At 37.6% G+C, this 18,973-nt stretch overlaps 1 protein-coding gene across 13 annotated transcripts in view; it reads right to left on the bottom strand.

The window, feature by feature from the left end:
* The window catches only part of ITGB6 (integrin subunit beta 6), a 49,226-nt gene that overhangs the window by 14,337 nt on the left and 15,916 nt on the right, over positions 1-18,973 (bottom strand). For 6 of the 13 annotated variants that reach the window (XR_011739979.1, XM_071810957.1, XM_071810956.1 and 3 more), the window contains 11 exons: positions 18,391-18,455; positions 17,863-17,939; positions 17,042-17,121; positions 14,172-14,376; positions 13,018-13,264; positions 12,030-12,195; positions 11,289-11,450; positions 10,464-10,559; positions 6,210-6,299; positions 1,518-1,652; positions 875-1,298 (listed from right to left, as the gene is read on the bottom strand). Coding sequence is in view for 12 of the 13 variants with exons in the window: in XM_071810957.1 (XP_071667058.1) it covers positions 875-1,298; positions 1,518-1,652; positions 6,210-6,299; positions 10,464-10,559; positions 11,289-11,450; positions 12,030-12,195; positions 13,018-13,264; positions 14,172-14,376; positions 17,042-17,121; positions 17,863-17,923 (1,666 nt within the window). In the remaining variant the exon portion in view is untranslated. The other 7 variants (XM_071810958.1, XM_071810962.1, XM_065841348.2 and 4 more) reach the window with 6 other exon arrangements.

The raw sequence follows: 18,973 nt of genomic DNA on the forward strand, positions 1-18,973 counted from the left end.
GAATTATGGCCTTTAAAATCATTCTTCATAGCAGATATTTTCCCCTCTCCAACTCTTCTCATTCTTAAACATCCCTCTTCCTCCCCCAGCGTTTTCACTTTTAAGCCAGCAGATCAAATTTTTGCTTAGATTTGCTGTGAACCAATGCAGCTTCATTCACTTCACTGGCGTCCTCCACATAGATCTTATCTCTTGACAGTTTGCAACCAAATGGGTAAATCCTCCGTCATTTAAAGCAGCATAATTTCAGCCTATCTATTCAGCACAATCTCATTGCTGGTTCCTGCCAGTTTAATGCTATTTCCATTCTTTCAATAGAATAACTTACGATTTATAGTGGTATATCACAGAAAAAAAAAAAAATATAAATACAAGTTCCCAAATTCTGACTATCTTACTAGGACAAAGAATGATGGAGGTTACTGGGTTAAAATTATAAGGATATCAGAATTATCCTAAAAGTTATTAATTGAGATTAGTATGCTTTGATAACTATGTCAGAGTGAAATTGTACAGTGGTTAACACCAATGTATGTTAATATACTTACCTAAACTTCCTTGAAGCTACACTTATCTACAGCCATTAAAAGTCTGACACAGTGTGACGGTAGCTGATATGCACCAGTAAAGTCATGCTAACTTAGCCTAGTGATGGATTGGTGAAAGGTGTCCTATTTTTAAATTTGAAAATAGTGTGGAAAGCTGTTTCTTGTTTCAAGTCTAAAGATCATTCAGAAACAGTAAATCAGACTTTATACAGAATTGATTGCAACTGAATATATGATGAAAATATAGATTCCCAAGCTCATAGCTGAGAGCAAGACAGTTAAGCTCTAACATGCAGAAGCTACAACGAGCAGCAAAGGGACCGTACCACTGCACTGGAGCCCTCTGTGTCTGACGCAGGAGAAGTCATCGCACTCGCAGCGTGGCCCGTACACTTTGCCATAGGGGGACGGGTGGCAGACGCAGCGCCCACAGTAGCAGTCGCCTCTCCCACCACATGAGCTCTGGCTCTGCTCAGCTGAGTCCTTGCAGGAGCTGGTGCCCAGGGAGCTCTCGTCACATTCGCAGTGGGGCCCCACGTACCCCGGGCTGCAGACACACACCCCGCACTCGAATGAACCTCTCCCTTGGTTGCATTTTGGGCTGTTCATCTCGGCCTTTGCCTGGCAGTTGCAGCTGCATTGGGGATTAATCTCCATTTCCAATGTGTCACTCAGCCCCACTGGTTTTATCACAATATGCTTTCTGGTTTTTTTGCAAGAGGAGAGACTGACAGTCACATTGAAAGAGACCTGGAAGAGAAATCCGTGGCTGTTCAGAGCTGCAGGACATGTAGCTCTGCAGGGTGGTCTGGAAGCACATGCAGAGGACAGAACAAGAGGGTCTTAGATACCGCCAGGATTTTTTGTAACTTGTGTGGAGGAAGATTATCTGATAAAGAGCAAACTTTCTATTTCAGTGTCCTAAATTCCCTGGACTTCATGTCTTTTGAGAATTCGTTTTTTACTTACTGTGTCTCCCACCTTCACATGAGAACATTTCCTCTGATGTGGAAAAAAGGTCCCATTGTTACAGATGGCTGTGAAGGAGAGATTGAGCCCTTCTGTATCCCCTAAGACCTCCAGCTCCACCTCGGATCTCAGCTCCTTAAAGGAAAAAGGCACGAGATGAATGAAATGATAACATTGCCAAGTGCTGATAATGCTCCACGTCTATGTAACATGGAGTGTAACTTACCCTGACCTACACAGGAGTGAATTTGTGGGTTGGGCACTTTATTTACAGACTTCTCTGTTTCAAGTAAAACGGGGAACAAGCAAAACAAAGCAAGTGCCGACAGAACCAGCTTTCAGTTGGAAGCAGTGTAGTATCAGTTTAATATCCGTTATCACGGGGCTTATTTCCTGCCCTTGCAGGATAATGAATTCAGTCTTTTATTAAATCATCTTTCATCACTAAGTGCTCTGCTGGCTGATATACGTTTTCCTTTAGCTCTGGTCTTACCGACGAACAGATTTGTGTCCTTGATTGCATTGCTAGCACCAGGTTTTTCCTGATTAGCCAGCCTATGTCAATATTGCTAATCTGTTGTTTATCTATTGTTTATCTCTCCTGGTAGAATCAAACCTCACAATCTCTCTCACAGCAGGGCAGGCTCCGAGCTCAGTTTTGCCTCAGCAAGAGGCCTCCATGAGTTGGCCTGAGGTTTCCAGGCCAGAGCCAGAGCCCAGACCCATGGTGAGCTCCCTCAGGTGAGGGGCTCGCTCCCTTCCTTTCTTCTGGTGGAATTTCCTGCTTCATGAGCTCTCAGTGCTATTTCAAGTTATATTCAACAACATTGTCATTTATTAAACTGAATTGTTCAATCAAACTTTCATTTCTTAAGTGAAAAACTTCCTGAGCTCTCTCATAGCAGGTTTTTATATGTAACTCTTCAAATATTTTATAGCAACTTTGCTTACACAACTTAGCCTTAATCCAAAGCCTATAGGAGACCACGGGGAAATTCCCTATGACTTAATTGGACTGTGGATACAGTAAATGGAAATTTTTCAAAAGTACCTTAGCAATTGTAGAGCAAAGTCTCACTGAACTTGGCTTTGTGCTCTTGCAAGTTCAACTGCTTTACAAAATACCCCCTGTCCTTCAATCAGAGCATGAGGAGCTCACTGACCTTACTTCAGCGAGTCATTCTAGTAAAGGTATCAGGATGACTCACTGAAGGAAAGGTCTGGTGGGGTAAAACAAACTAAAAGTAGAATAGGTATAAACCTGCATAAGCAACAGCTCCCTGTCCTTTGCACACGTCCTGGGTTCCCTGGAAACTTGTCCCAGGGTTCTGTTTGGTAGGGTTTATTAAAATGTTTTTGCTTTTGGAAAGACTTGTCAGTAAACCAAAGCATTTTAATAAAGGATAGCAACATGTTGTGCAAGAGGCATTCATGTAATGCCCAGAGCTCTTTCCAGCACACAGCCAGAGCAGTAAAACTGCACCGAGCATCAGGTTGCTAACCTTAGTAGTACCCAATTTTCCCTTGACATGTGTTTCAGAGGTAGGTGCTTATGTTGCTATTGAAACAATGCAGAGATTCCTAGACAATAATTTGTTTGCAATCGCTGGGCTCTCACAAAAGGACAAAATATAGCAAACCTCTGGATAAAACTGTGAATGTTTTTATGTGCTAATGTTACAGGAAATACCACCAAAAAGTCCTTCTTCCACCAGCTGTAAAACTATGTGGCTCAAATAGAGGGCAACTGTGAGAGAAAATTCAATACCGCTGAACACCAAGTCATAATACTTTGAATCCCGGTGTCTGTATGGGTCATTGTGAATATGCCTTGCCGTTGTGAGAGGTCAAAATACATACCTTACACCACTGAAAATGAATACATAAACTGACATCCTCCAGTTTCTTCGATCTTAATACGTGTGAGGACTTCTAATGGGATTTTAAATCTACTAAGCTGTCTGGCCATAGTTTGGGGAAATATAGTGGTCAGTTTAACGAGTTTTAAGCCATTCACAGGGAAACATTTGTAGTTCCAATTTTTTTCTGAATGAAACAACAGACAAAACAGTTACAAACTTGTTTCCTTATGTTACCTGTCCTGTTTTATATACATTTTCTTTGGTCTTATTTTCCTGTAAATGAGAAGGGAACAAAACACTGGGGAAAAAAAAAAAAAAGAGTGGAATTTTTCTGAGATTTTAAAATCCTGGAATAACAAACAGCCTGATATCTGTCACAAGGCAATTTAGCCTACAGCTCTGCAGTATAAAGTTATGCAGAACACAATGTTGAACAAAGCAGGCAGAAATATGCTTACAGAAGAAAATGAATCATACTTGGAAAGAACACGGGAACTGCTTGTAACAAATATTTTGACAGCTCAGACTTTCTTAGCTTGCTTACTTCCTCTCTGAAGCTTTTAGATAGCAACACATGATGAATGGTATTAGCAAACCTTGTGTTTGTACAGCAAGTAAAGACTTGAAAGCACTTTAAAATCATTAAAAGATTTAGCCTAACTCTGTTATTTGGGAGAAAATAGTTATTTATTCCTTTTTTGTGGATGAAGAAGCAGAGACAGTGGGTGTTGAATTACACTGCTGAGAGCACTGTGAGATGGCTGTCACAAAATGGAATTAGACCTTCTGTCTTGCATGTGAGTTTTAACTCTCATTTCTTCTTTTCGAATCCAAAGAAATTCAGATGCTTTCATTTATGTCAAATAAGGTGGGTTTTAGTGTCTCCTACTGGGAATATTTTCAATCATGAAGCAATTATGCTGTTAAGTTTAAGTGTAATAAAATGGGCTCTGGGAAATTTTGAGTGTGACATGTTACTACTTGTACCCTTTGTACATTTTGAAATGTATGTGGAATTTTAAGAACCTATGAGCAACTCTAGCACATGGTACATGCTGTACCTGAACGAGGACATGACAAGTTTTGGCCAGAAGGCAGGAGCACCGTCCCTGCAGCCACCCTCCTGCTGCTACGGGAGGGGAGCGAGGAGTTGGAACCCTCCTCCAGACCCTGCCCACAGCACGGCTGAACCCAGGACTGGCCAAAAAACAACTCAGGAGCTGCACCAGGGTCACCACTGACAGCTCTGGAAGATGAACTGCTCAAAGCATGCAGCAGTCAAAAGCCGACAATGTCCTGGATGTCATGAGCAAGGATGCTGAGAAAACAGCCTCTGTACCTAAGCAGACACTAAAGGGAAGAGGCAGGGATGCACTCTCCACCGTTCTAGTGTTCCAGCAAGGAAGATGTTGTGATATTGCAATTAGAGGAAGCACCATTCTGCACTCAACACAGTGTTACAGCAAAGGCACCAGAACACAGCACTGGGACAATTATTTTACGTTTTTCCATTACTCACTGGACAACAAAGTGGTATTTCAGCTGTTAAATGTGGGAACCTCTTCCTATATGTTAAAATGCCAGCCTCAAGAAATCCTGATAGAAACCAGATCTAACTAACAACAGGTTGGACTCCAGAAATGAAATCCTGGTGCCACTGGATGTTTAGTAATAGCTTTGTTTATTTAAAGATTTCCCTCTGTATTTATTACAATGTGTAAACTCTCAAGGTTAACCTTGAAGTTCTTTGGTTATTTAATTTTTCATAGGTCAGAGAATCTTCTGGTATTTTGTATTTCGTTTTAAAACAAACAAACAAACAAACAAACAAACAAACAAAACCATGGCTCACCTATTGAATTGCTTTTATAAGAGTTATAAGAATTATAAGAATTGGTTTGTCTTCCTGTCATCAAGACCAAAATAATTTTGGGCATAATAATGATCATCTCATTCAGGTGATAGAAGGAAGGACGGAAAAGAAAAAAAAAAAAAAAAAAAAACCAAAGCAAAACCAAGGTAAGGAGAGAAATAGAAGCTATTTGCAAAGAGTTACTTGTCGTTGTAGGCAAGTGATAGAGCAGGTTTTTAATAAAAAGGGGCTGAGATGGAAAAGAGAAATCTATGGTATATCAGCAAAGATGTAAATTATTATATCTGTGTAAAGACATGTAAAACTGTCTAAAACATTCCCCAGAAGAAGAGAACCAGACAGCTAGGATGCATTTTGCAAACAGAGCTCTGAACAGCAGCACTGTGTTTAAGTTCCTCTCATCTTTGCAATATTTCTTGGTATTATCTAAACAAACCTGTTCAAGTCTTGGTGGTATCTAAACACACCAAATTAATATCCTGTGTTCTGCTTCTTAAAAACCTCAGAACAGCCTCACAGGGGCAGCATCAAATTGCTGAAGCAGAGAAGAGCACTGAGCACAGGATAGTGTTTTTTTCCCCAGATATTCCTGCACAGCGACTGTACATCTGCTCAGGTGACAGCTACTGATAGGAGGAGAGTGGAGTCCCCATAGAAGTATTGAACTGGTAGACTTGAATAACTATATTAGAAAAGGCTTAAGAGTAGGTGTGAAATACAGGACTATGAAGAAGGCAGGACAGATGAGACACTGAGGAACGACAGAAGGTTATAGGAATTTTGTTTCTGTGCTCACTTAATCCTCAGAGAGAACAAAACTTGTCCTGTTAAAGTCACATCTAAGTGTAAAAAAATATCTTCTTGTAATCAGTGCAGAGCAATAATCAAAGACATTTGTTCTTACCAAACTGCAATCTCATTTTGAAAATACAGACATGCAGGAAGAAAACACCTTACCTGATATGCACCAATGATCAACTGGAGAATATTTCCAGAATCCTTCTGTAGCCGTCCAACAGTAGCTCCAGGAATAAGTTTTGCATAGTTCTGGGGAAAAAAAAAAGGCATAAAAAAAAGAGTAGTTGACAAGAAGCTACCACCTGGAAAAGAACAAAATATATTGGACCCAACTAAAATAAATAATAGTGACATTTTCTAGGACCCTTGCAGATTCAATAACACACATCCTATTGAAAAAGTCCTGTGGAGAAGAGGTAGTTTCATTGAAAATTAATGGGACACATATTGCTAAATCACCTCTGTGTACTTGGAAGTTTGATACTATAGTAATTTTAAGCTATAATTTTTCAACCTTCGAATGAATATATATTCTATCAACAGTTGTGTTTTTCTCTAATAAAAATAACCAAAAACCAGATTCAGCTGCTCTACTGTTGCTCTACTATTTGAGTGTCTTGGACCTTGTATTCAACAACAACAGTCACTTTTTTATTTTTGCAAGCAACTGAGCACCCTGAATTGTGGTTAGTGAAGAAGAAAGTTAAACTAAGGGCTACAAGAACTTCAAACAAATGCCCTTAAGAAACTGCAGCTAGTTTGTGATTGATGTAGCACCCCACCTGTATCCTAGTGGTCTGTTTTTGTGATCGATTGTATGTTGACTTTATGTTAATAATATATAATGCCAATTTAATAATTAATTTCAGTGGCAAGTTTTACCTTATTTTTGCATTAAATTGCACTGTGACACTAACATGACATCTAGCAGCTAGTTTTTAAATATGCTTGATTAAAATTTATCTTGCCTGATCGTTAACTACATGAACTTCTTGTTTGTGCCCATGCCTTTTGAGAAAAATTGTTCGTCATTAGAAACACACATCGTACTATTTATTTTTCCTTTGCAATTTATCATATAAATGCTTTTATTCTAATTTTAAAAAATTCCAGAGCACTATTAATAAAACTGGATAATTTGATACTCTTATATCCTTCTTACACTTTACATCTCCAAAAGCTTTGGAGATGTATATATACTTTATGTATTATGTATGGAATACTTATCATTCATTAGATTTCTAAAGTGCTATTGTAAATCAGTGGGATTAACTGCATTTTATGTTACAGCTGGTGACTTTGCATTCCTGACTCCTCCTGTGACTAGCGCTCTCTCAAGGATTCTTAGAATATAGAAACTGCGTTTTATACACATGGACCTTTCGGGAGATAATTATAAGAAAAGATGATAAACCTGGAATTCAAAGTATAGCACAATTTAATCTGTGGTATGCAAAACAAACAGCAGGGATAGACTGTTCTGAAGACTTCGGTTTATCTTTCCTCTTTGAACAAAAATTTTCTGCATGGCGATACAAGGATGACGTTGCAAGCCCAGACTAAGTGTATATCTCCAGTCCCTTGGTTAAACCCTGCATTTTAGCACATGTTTCTGTTTAATCATTAACAAAGTGAGTCAGACAGTTGCTTTTGGAGTGCTGCTATCATAAAACTATCCAAAGGATATAATGCAATTTAGTCTTTTAGCAAATATTCCTTAAAAGATGACCTGCCTTTTCACAGAGATACCTTGATTCATTCTAGTGAAATTTGACAATTACATATTTGAGTTCAGTGGCATTATATCTAACTTTTAGTAGTGCAAAATTTCATCATACATAGAATGTCATGCCAAATTCATAAAAATAATTTGAAATTCTGTAGAAGTGTGGAAACTGGAGTATTTTTAGTTTTATTTTCAGCAGTGAAATGCAGTGTGAAATAAACAATTTGCAAGCCACATTCTCCTGTGATGTAAAAAGAAATAATTTCTCCAAAATGAAGCAATTTCTCTTTCAAAAGAAGTGCTGCTTAGTCAGGACCAAAGAGGGAATCTAAGTTTGAATAAATTTTTAAAGAATTCTGCTTGAAAACAACTAATATCAACTAATAACAACTGTTTCACAAAACCTTAAAGACTGGTATTTTCTTTTACACCAAAATAGGATCTACACAGTTTGTCAAAATATCATTATTATTGCAATATTCACAAATGCTTTTTTGGGTGGATAGCTTTTACAGAATAAAAACATCCCCTGCTGCTTTGGTAAGAGTCAGCTGAGACTCCTGGTGCAAAAACTTAGACATGTATAAATATATTTTAAAATACCCTTTTTTGGGGGAAAAATAGTTCTTTTTATGAATAATCTCAAAGTATCAGGGCCTAGTGTAAGGAACTTCCTCCCCTCTCTTGCATTTAATTTTGAGTAGGCTCGTAAATGTTTCCACATGACTGCTTTTAAAGTTCTTGTGGTCAGGGAGAGCATCAGACTGAGACCTTCCCCGCTGTGTAGATTGCTGTGCAGTAGCTCTTTGGTTCCATGGCAGGATTAAAACTAAAACCAGCTATGTTAGAAGCATACATATTCTGTGCTTGTGCAACCCATAATGTTTGTGTGTTAGATAATGATATATGTACATGTAAGTGGATAAATTTAAAAATCAGTTGACATGGATCAAGAATATTAAAAGACTAAATTATTTTGGGCTAAATTGTCGGAGATTATAAAGGCTAGAAATATAAAGTCTATATTTGGTAGTCTGCTGCACTTAAGACTAATGGAATCTATCAAGTCTATTTAAAGAGGTGCTTTCTAGATCCTCACAGCCATTTTACTGTACATTTGTCCCTAAGAACTGCATTATAAATAGCAATGGTTAGTTTTGGGGTTTGATATAATTAGGTGCTGAGTTCAAGTAGGTTTGAGATGAGCTATTTAGGGAGAGGATAATTAAGTTTGCGAGGGTTTTCTGAGAGAGATTGCAGAATCTCCATCTCCCAGGTTTTTAAAAAGAAGTAAAACACCAAGACAAAGTGGTTTAATAGTGGTGCCCAAGTGTCAGTTTTGGGTCCTCTCCAAGCTCTTCCAGGTTACCTGAGCAGTTGCCTTAACACAAGAATAGCTCTCATTGTCTTGCTTCGTTCTTTTTACATTCTTAAGCATGGATAGCCGGTTATTTACATTTATATTAGAAATTTGAATAATGCAGATGAAAACATGACATTGTTGTCCTGTTTGCAGGTCCTATGTAATACCCTTGAAACTATACTGTAGTGTGGAAAAACTGCAGTGAGCCTCATATCTGATTTTTTTGTACTTGCTTTGACTGATTTTCCACATCACCTGCAGGACAGAAAGCAGACTAAAACATCTATAGCTATCCAAATAAGTGACAGAAAGCAGTATTGAAAAGATTAAAGCAGCACATAGGATACATTGGAAGGGCTTACTATATACCCTACAAGATAGAAGATAGTTGCACTTTTTTTCCTAACGAAGGAAGTAACAAGAACAAACCATTCCGCGGTTGGGTTAACAATGGTTTGCATTTTTCATTAGCTATAAGTCTTCATTTTGCGTTCCCGGTGAAGAAAGGGTGCCACTTGATAACTTTGGTACTGGTATAACACTGACACAGAAATACTGAAATAGAAACCCCTGGATAAGAACACTGTTGGCCAACTCTGAGGGTGACCACCAGCAGTTTTCAAGGGAAAATATAATGCCATCAGTAAAAAAAAAGTTTATTCGGACAAAATAAGGCTCTGTAAATTAAAGAGATACTGCCTCCTAGAACAGATCCTATTCACACAGCTGCTATTAAAATCAGGAAAAAGATTTCACTTGTTATTAATTTGCCCCTATTCAGAAATTGCTGAGCAATAATGAGATTTAGCAAAAGTTCTTTAATGTCCAGATTTTAACTAGTCTATGTCACGACTATAGAATCCTACTGCATTTTTAAGTGATTAACTTCTGTTGTTGCTGGTCAATCTAAATTTTCACAATTCAGCTCAATATTCAATTTAGTTTTTAGAAAGCCAGGTAGTCAGTGCTCCAAGATGCAGAATGATTCCTCCCTTGTCAAGACTGCGGTCTTAATGAAATAAAAAAGGCTAATCATAATGATTACACTGAATAGCTCAGCAATGCTTAGTCTGAAAATCTTTGACTTAAAAATTAGCGTGATTCAGCTTGAAATCCAGTTTAGAAGTTACCTAAGAACATCAAAATCAATACATGAAGAAACAGTTCCTAAGTAAAAGAGCCATTCTGTGAAATAATTTCTTAGCTATTTTTATTATAGAAATATCTTACACAATTCGGTTCTTAATACTACAAATACTGTGTCAGCTTTGAAAGGGTGAACCATGAAACAAATATTGGAGAACTGAACATATTAGTTGCTTACCTCATATATGTGAACTTGCTCATTTGTTACAGCAAAAATTAATAAAACATTGTTTTTCACAAGTTTGTCAATTAATTGTCCAATTGTGGGATACTCCTGCAAACAAACAGAAGAGAGCCACATCAATCAATTTTTCAGGTGTGTACAGTTGCTAATTATCTTCCATGAAATACACATTCAAATGACCATAAATAACACTGTATTTTCTGTATAGTATAAGCTGTAATTAGGCACTACAAGTATACAACATAATAGTGTATATTATTTCCTTGCCTTGTTTTTAAGAAAACCCCTCTGAGAAAAACACAGCACCAGCATCCATACCAGAACACTTGCTCATTAGCACTGTGATATATATAATCTAAACAATAACACTGCACCAGAGCAACATGGAATTTGTCCTCCACTGAACACTGCAGTGTATATATTCAGTATTTTTGAACACCAAATCTTAAGCTGGTAAATTCTCCTATGTGATCAGTGTCCTACAATTTCCTGAACTCCTCCTGAATTAACACCCTTACAGGGAACATGATCAATGCAAATTTTGCCTTCCCTGCAGAAGGAAATACTCCTCAGTCCAGTTCTCTGTGTTTTCTGGGTTAGCAGGGATAAGATTTGTGCTTGCTTTTTTCCTGGTTATAATCTATCCTAACTGTCCTCTTTTTACTGAAATGTGCAATTACAAATAAAATAGATTACATTAAATATCTGGATTCCTCAACTTTTACACATTTCAGTGAGAAAGGTATACTTTCATTAATTTTTTAAGTTATGCATGTTAGTCTTTAATACAAGAGTTGTACAAAATTCACAGTAAATTACCAGAACAGTTGACATGGAATATTCATTATTGTGGTCCAAATGACAGTTCCCATCATTAGGAATAACAATCCCTGCCAGTTTACTGTCCATCCCAAAATGGGAATCAGCATCACTCACAAACACCAGCAAGTGTAGAGAATCATTCCTCCATCCAATTTTTTCCTGTCATTTAAAATACATCAGTTTAGCAGGCTGTATTGCACTTATAATATAGGAAAGCAGCAAAACAGTTGCAGAATGGCATCTCAAAAAAAAAAAAAAAGGGAATCACTTTAAAGGGAGCGTCAAAAACATCACAACGTCTCTTAAGATACTATATTCATTCCATTGTCTTTTGCTATCATTTTGTCTCCTCATTCCTCTGTTTAATAATATGGACTGGCCATGTTCATGTCAATCTGCTTAGTACTTTAAGTATAGTTAATAAAAAATATTTAAAGAAAAAACAACCAAGAAAACAGACCCAGTAATTGTTGAGTTTGGTTTGGTTTTTTTGTTGTTGTTTTGGTTTTTGTTTGTTTGTTTTAACCCCTGGTGATTAAAAAGAAACACGAAAATACTGCAATATGCATGTTTTACTTGGTACTGCCAAAAGTGTTTTCACACAAATCTAATGAGGCTCTTTGACTGCACTAAAAAAATCTTTGAAAATAATGATCTGCTTCTTTGAAATGCAACCATGTAATACTAGAAGTGGTAATATACAGAATAATTAATATTATACCTAGAAGTTTCAATTACCTTGCAAACAGCTGCCTGCATAATTGCATCAAATCCTCCCTCTGGAGTGTCTATATTAGCAGATATTCGCTGTCCTTTCACAATTTCATTGAATTTTTCAGCATCATTTGTCAGTGGCAAAACATGTTTGTATCCAAAGGTGGGTAAACACTCATATGGCACACTTCTAAAAGATAAATGAGATAACTTATGGATAATATAGAGGGAAAAATCACTACAATGGCTGTTTCACAGGCCTGTCTGGATTCGGTTTTGGCCATGCACCTCCACGTCTGAGACAGATCTAGTGACAAATGTAGGAGAATCACAGAGCATCCAGTGAGGTGGGCAATGCAAACAGATTTGCATAAACTGTGGGAAATGCCTCTGAAAGCCAAGTGATTCAGTCAGTTCACAAGGTACAGTCCTTGCTGTGCCTTGTTTTCACACTCAGAAGCACATTAGGTTCTGCAATCCCTTGATGACATTCAAAGAGCAACACCAGGCTGCTGCAGTCCCGGGTCAGGCTGCAGAGCATGACTGCTTCTCTGCAGAGGGTAGGAAAGGGCTGAAGGATACTGTGAGACCTAAAGGGAAAACACCCGGGAAAACAACATTGATGGGTAAATGAAACTGCTATTCTGTGTTGGGTTTGAGTTTGCACCTGCTTGGTATATGTCATAAAATATATATATATATATATATTTTTTTTTTTTTTTCCAAGCAAATAAAAGAAAAATACATAATTATTCTGTATACTTGTTTGTTAACCCATTAAATACATTTATAATCAGAATCGGTCCCAGATTACTCTCTCCAAATAACATAAGACTCAACAGAAAAATGACCAGAGTGCAAAAGAAACAAATCTTGTTTCCCAAACTGACTCAGTTACAGCTGGAAGAGAACAGAGATTCCAATGAGACTGCTGAACTGGATTTTACCCTAAAAATTAATATTATGACTTAATGTTGGCATGCAAACAGAGATAGGTATTTTCTTTGCCTACCTGCAAGGGTTGTTTATTTCTTCAGCTGTAGTTTTGATAAATGGTGAAACTGGTTTTTCCACAAAAGATCCAAACCCCAGTCTGAAGTTACTTGTCAGTTTTGACATTTCTTTGGAAAGAGTTGAGCCCAGTTCTTTGATTGTATTCAGATCATCATCCATGGAGGCTGAAAGATCCATGAGGTAATAGAGATCAATTGGATAATCTTCAGTTTGGCGAACCTTGATCTGTATTGTTTCTTCATGTCCTGTTGAGGTCATGGGAGAATGGGACACATATTAGCACTTCTACACAGGAGTTACAAGCAATGCCATTTTCTTCATAAAGTTATATATATGGTGAAAATGATCTAGTATTTTAAATCACCAGCAGAATTAATAAAAAAACTTCAAAAATTCTCTGTCAACAGAATTCTTAAACTGGGTCTGAAAAATTAAAAGCAGTTCTAATGGTGATTTTCTAAACTGTTCTTCAGCAAAGCCATAAGCAGAGATTTACAACTGATTGCTATAATTTGGAAAAAATACAAGAACAGCACTTCAGCATTATGCAGCTTTAGGTATGGAGCTAATTAAAACTAAAGGTAGCACTCACGGGACATTTTTAACAAAACCAGAGTGTACACACAGGTTTTATTCTCAGTTCCAACACTATGATATGACGTAACTGGGTGACTCTTACATTTCTTTATTACAAGTTTTCTCCAGGAAAAATTCACATCCCAAGGACTCCAAAGCAGACCTGGGGCATTTCCATAAATGTCACTGGTACCTTGTAAATCCTCAAAGCGACATTTTATGCTGCCTCTGAGATGTGCTCCTTTGCCAGACCTGCAGGGAGAGGCACAGGAGCAGGGCTGGGGAGGTGTGGGCAGTTGCAATTTCCATTCTCTCACTGCCACCTCAATGGCAAGAGAATAGAAGAACTAAAAATATATATTTTTACTTCCATTAGGTACCCAGCACTACTGGAAATATTTTGAACTCAGTTGAACCTAGTTTTCATCTGATGAGTGAACAGATAATTTTGGACTCAACACAGGTTTTTTATCTTTATTCTATCAAGATTTTTTTTTTGCAGACCAGCCAGAGAAGCTTCAGTCTATCACATTGGCTGAAAAAAAATATCCCACATCTATGAACTGAGTGACTTACCTGGTCGCAGCCAGAGACTTAATTTTTGAGGAGAAATCTGTGTGACATCAGAATTGTTGTTCTGGGTTGCTACAGTTAGGGGCTTGTTTCTGTGAATTTTTACTTCTGAAATGGGAAATTCAATCAAACTCAGCTGGCATCCTTTTGACAAAAGGTTTCTTGGGGTATCACACCTCCCATGAAATCCAGTTGAGTCTGTGTAATTCTAAAGCAAACAGGAGAAGGAAAGGATGAGTTAAATGTATTTACTGACCAGCCACCAGCACCTGGCTGACAAAAGGTCAATCAAGCACAGGGGGAACAGAAACGAAGGTGTAAGTTAGTACAAATTAGTTCAGAAAGAGATCTAAGTGACACAGAAATCTGAATTTGCCCTTCATGGATCATGCCACACAGGTGTATAATTAGTGTAACTTGGTACCCTGGGAGAAAGTGCTCTATTGTTGAGGAATGGGAATTGTGCCACTCACTGCATCTGGCTTCTTGCAGTGCTGGGAATGATAACACAAAGCCCCTACTAGCCCCTGTTTTTTTCTAGGATTAAGCTGGAAATTCATCAGTCTTTCCTAAACTGTTTCAAACTGCTGATGGAGCAACATCATTTAATAACAGAAGAGGTCTCCTACAAATGTTGTGACAAACTGACAGTGTGGTATGCAGCATTCACCATTTTTTTTCTGACCTACTCTCTCTCCTCAAGACTCATTTGCCGTGTTCACTGAAGCAAGTAGCAAGTCCGTGTTGCTCTGCCTGGTGGCCAACAGGCCCCACAGCCTCCCTGCATGCCTCCCTCCATCACTCCCCAGCACTGGCAGGGTTCCAGCATCCCCATCTCTATCTGGTTATGTTTGGCCCAGCATCCTACTTGGCCTTCTCCTCTCCAGAGGAAATCACAAGCCTATCGATATCAGTTGGATAGCTTGCAGTTTATTGTTGTTACTCATTTCAAAGCACTTGACATGCATTCCTTTCCACAACACTGCTGTGGGGTAGGTACTATCCCCACGTAGCAGTGAAGTTAATGGTTAGTTTTACAAAGAGGATTCTGCGCCTTATTAGCATTTCTTAGAGCCCTGTCTAGAGTTTAAATGCTCAAAACCAGTCAGCTGCCTCCTGAACTGGAAACTATTCTGGCTTGCAAGACCTTTTGACCAAAACCTTGGGAACTGGTACCAAAACACTAAATTCCTGGCTGGTGGTCATGGGCCCCTACCATGGGGCTGCTCTTTTCTCCAGCACTTGGATAAACAATCTGGGTTCAGCCATTAAGGCACAAATATTCTCTGAATTCAGTCACTGAAAAACTTCCCATCCAAAGCAAAGCAAATTTATTTAAACCTATTAAAATCAGAACCAGGACCCTTCTTCCCACCAAAAGGTCACCCCTCATAACTGAAAATTATCAGGGATCTTATATATTTTGGTGGAAGTAATGTTGAGACCCCTGATGGGAACAGTGTTTTATTATTCTTCAGACCAAATCTGATGTCTTTGCTCAGGCAAACCTCTCACCACTGCTTTAAATACAGGGAGTATAAAAATCATGTATCATTATAGTATCATTATAAAACTTTCGCAGGGACATACGTATCATTTCCTTTAGTTACACACTTTGAGTTGGTAAACTTTCATGACAAACTCATAATTCAAATACAATTACAAAGTGCATTTTTATCCTACAGAAAGCAGTGGTTTCTTTGGAAGCACTTTTGTTTAATCTGATACTAAAGATTCTATGTCTTTTGTACTCTTGATGTGTGCTCTAGCAAACAAGTGAATCAGCCTATGAACAAAGAAAAAAAGTCATATTTACTACTCAAGTTTTGAATAGTTCCACAGTTAAAAAATAAATAAATTGTGTCTCATTTTTGTTTTCTGAAAATATGTGGCAGTAGCCAAAATTATGTGATCTAATTTCTTTTCAAGAAAATCCTGTTTTGTTTCTTAAGTACAAACATAAAAACTGCTGCAAGTGTAGATGTTGTTTGGGTTTTTTTTCCCATGGTAACATTTTTTGCAAATTGCTATTTTATTTTTAGCAAACTTTTTTTTTTTTTTTTAAGTGTTGTTAGGTGTTTGTCAGCTACTTCATAAAGCAGTGTAGTATTTGTCCCGTCCTAGACATTATATTGCTATTCAAATAAAAGGAATAAATACTTTTAACAGCAAAGGTGTAAACCAGAAACTATAATGAATAAAAAATATTTACTTTCTTTCTGTATTATTTCTGGTAAGTTTTTAATTCTGATAGCCGACTATCTTGCTAACAGTAGTGAACTAAGATCTAGAATATTTACTATGAAGTAGGGAGATATTATTTAGTATCATTTACAGGTGAAATTTTTAAAAGTGGAGATGTTAAGTGACGTGCCTGGGATTACACAGAAAGTTTGCAATAGATATACTGGAAGCAAATCCAGATTATTTTAAGCCAAATATTTTAGCCAAAACACACCTATATCATAATAATTACAAAACAGACACTGTCATCATACTTTAAATCAACCACAGATTAATCATTTGTATATGCAAACTGACCTTCTGTTTACACTGTCTGGCTTGGTATATAATACGCAAGATGCAGTCTGGTCTCTGACTTGATGTCTGGTGCTTCATCAGCAGCACTGTGGGTGAATGAGCCTTAAGGCTGATGACCTGAGCCCCTCTAACAGCACCTGTATTTCTACCTTTTTTAAATAAGACCATAAAGTTTAGATTGAATTGCACTTTTGGTCCCCAGGAAGGCCTCACTAAGCACTGCATGCATTACAAAACCACAGGCTGACCCAATTAAGTCAATTTTTCATCACTCGGAGCTACTACAACACTTCAAGTCTTCCTTTGAAATTTTTTTGTATTGTTTACTCTACCTCTTGAAAACACCAAGCGCATTGTGGTCCGGAAAGCAAACAATCTTCACAAGTCACTGCTCTTTCCTGAGAACAGGTCCCTAAATTTAAATCCAAGAAAATAAAATACTATTAATAAGATGTTTAATCATTTAATATAGGAAAAATCTTGTCATTTAGAGTGTGTGGGAGGTGAAAAATGCATATACATTTAGCCATATTTACAATTAGTGATAAAATTCCTTGAAAAAGGTATTTGTATTGGTAAAAGATTAACACTCATTAAAAAAACCCACAATTGCTGGCAATTAACATACTTACTTGTGCATGCTTTATGTTTGGCATTCACTGAGAACATGTTACTTGTTTTCTCCATTGTACCTGATCAAGTGTTACATGTGTTTCTGGTGTGGAGCAGCTAAGATATTGCCCACATAACCAGGGATATTAAAATAAAAGATTTATGTTCACTCTACACACTTACAATTGCTTCACTGAGGTCTGTACATACTTGCTATGATTTTAATTTATTGTGTAAGTACCAGTGAAACACACAGTCACATGTATAATACCATGTTTCTCAGTGGATCAGTGTTTATCATAACCAAAATTGCTCAAATGCTCATCTCTTTCATACATGTTGTGCTATGTAATGACCACATAAATCTTTGATGAATTTGCAGGGTAGCCCTACAGAAGTCTGTCAGGAGAGAGGAAAAAAAAGTCATTCAGCAGAACGGAATGATTAAATACAGAAGACAGAAAGCTATTTCCTATCAACTTCAAGCAAGAAACAATGCAAAAACAGTTTTGAAATGGATCTCCTTACCCCTGAGCCTTACCTTGCACACAGTTATTTCTTTGCAGAAATAGGAAACAGAGGCAAAGCAATTCAATCCCCATTCGTTTTCAGTGCTGGCTGCGCAACAAAAAAATATTAGCATGTTAATTATCGTTTGCGTGAAGGCAGAATGTTGTAAAAATCAGACATTCCCAGAGGGTGCGTTTTCAGAAATCACCTACACTGGGTTGTGAGGAAACTTCAATCCCACCAGGACAGACCATGAATAAAAGCGAAAATGAAGGGCTACCTGGGCAGGTAAAGGGGACAGGCTGTGCATAAAGTAACGCGAACATGGTTATCACTTCCTTGTTTTCCTGGACTCCTTATAAGGTATAAGGGGAAAATTCATTCAGGTGAAGATTTCTGTCAATCCCAGTTGCTCCGGGTCCTAGAGCAGCCCAGCCACAAGAACGAGTTTTTGTGTGCACAGAAGCTTTTAAAAGGCTCCTCTGAAATAACGCCTTTAATTGTTCCCTCAGGGAGTGCGTATAGGCAGACGGATCATAGGATTGCCAAGTGAGTATACCTGGAGAGGTGTAAAAATCCCATTTTTTCAAATTTCCCGATGTGGAGTGAAACTTGTAAAGGCAACTGTGGGGAGGGAAGAGGAAAAAAAAAAGGAAAATAATCAAAACAATAATTTATGAGAGCTGAGGACCTGGCTTCGGCAATTTAAGATACAGAGTACATCTATTTTACTAGCATTGCAAACTGAAAAGGAAATGCTACAATTGTGGATTTTTTTAATATGTAGTAGGAGGAATAAATGAATTCTCAGTTCTGCAACTGACTTGAAAAAAACACCATGTCAGCTTTAACTCTGTTTAATAAGTGGCCAAATACTCTACAGCACAGATACAACAGTATGACAAGTTATTGCTCTCTTTTTTTTTTTTTTCTTTTTCCCACCTGGAATGAAAGCAAAATGTGCATTTCTTACAACCTTATTAAAGGAAATTTCTTATTTGTAGATTTCATCTCTTCCCGTCTTTTATGCTCTGGTATTTTCTGTTTTGAAAATCATTTGTTCAGGACCAGCCCTCTCTTATCATAAAGCTTTGCAACCGACTCTACACACTGCCATATAAAATTATAATTTCATCGGTTGT

The sequence above is a fragment of the Patagioenas fasciata genome, chromosome 7 (genome assembly GCF_037038585.1).
Source record: "Patagioenas fasciata isolate bPatFas1 chromosome 7, bPatFas1.hap1, whole genome shotgun sequence".
Classification (NCBI taxonomy): Eukaryota; Metazoa; Chordata; class Aves; order Columbiformes; family Columbidae; genus Patagioenas; species Patagioenas fasciata.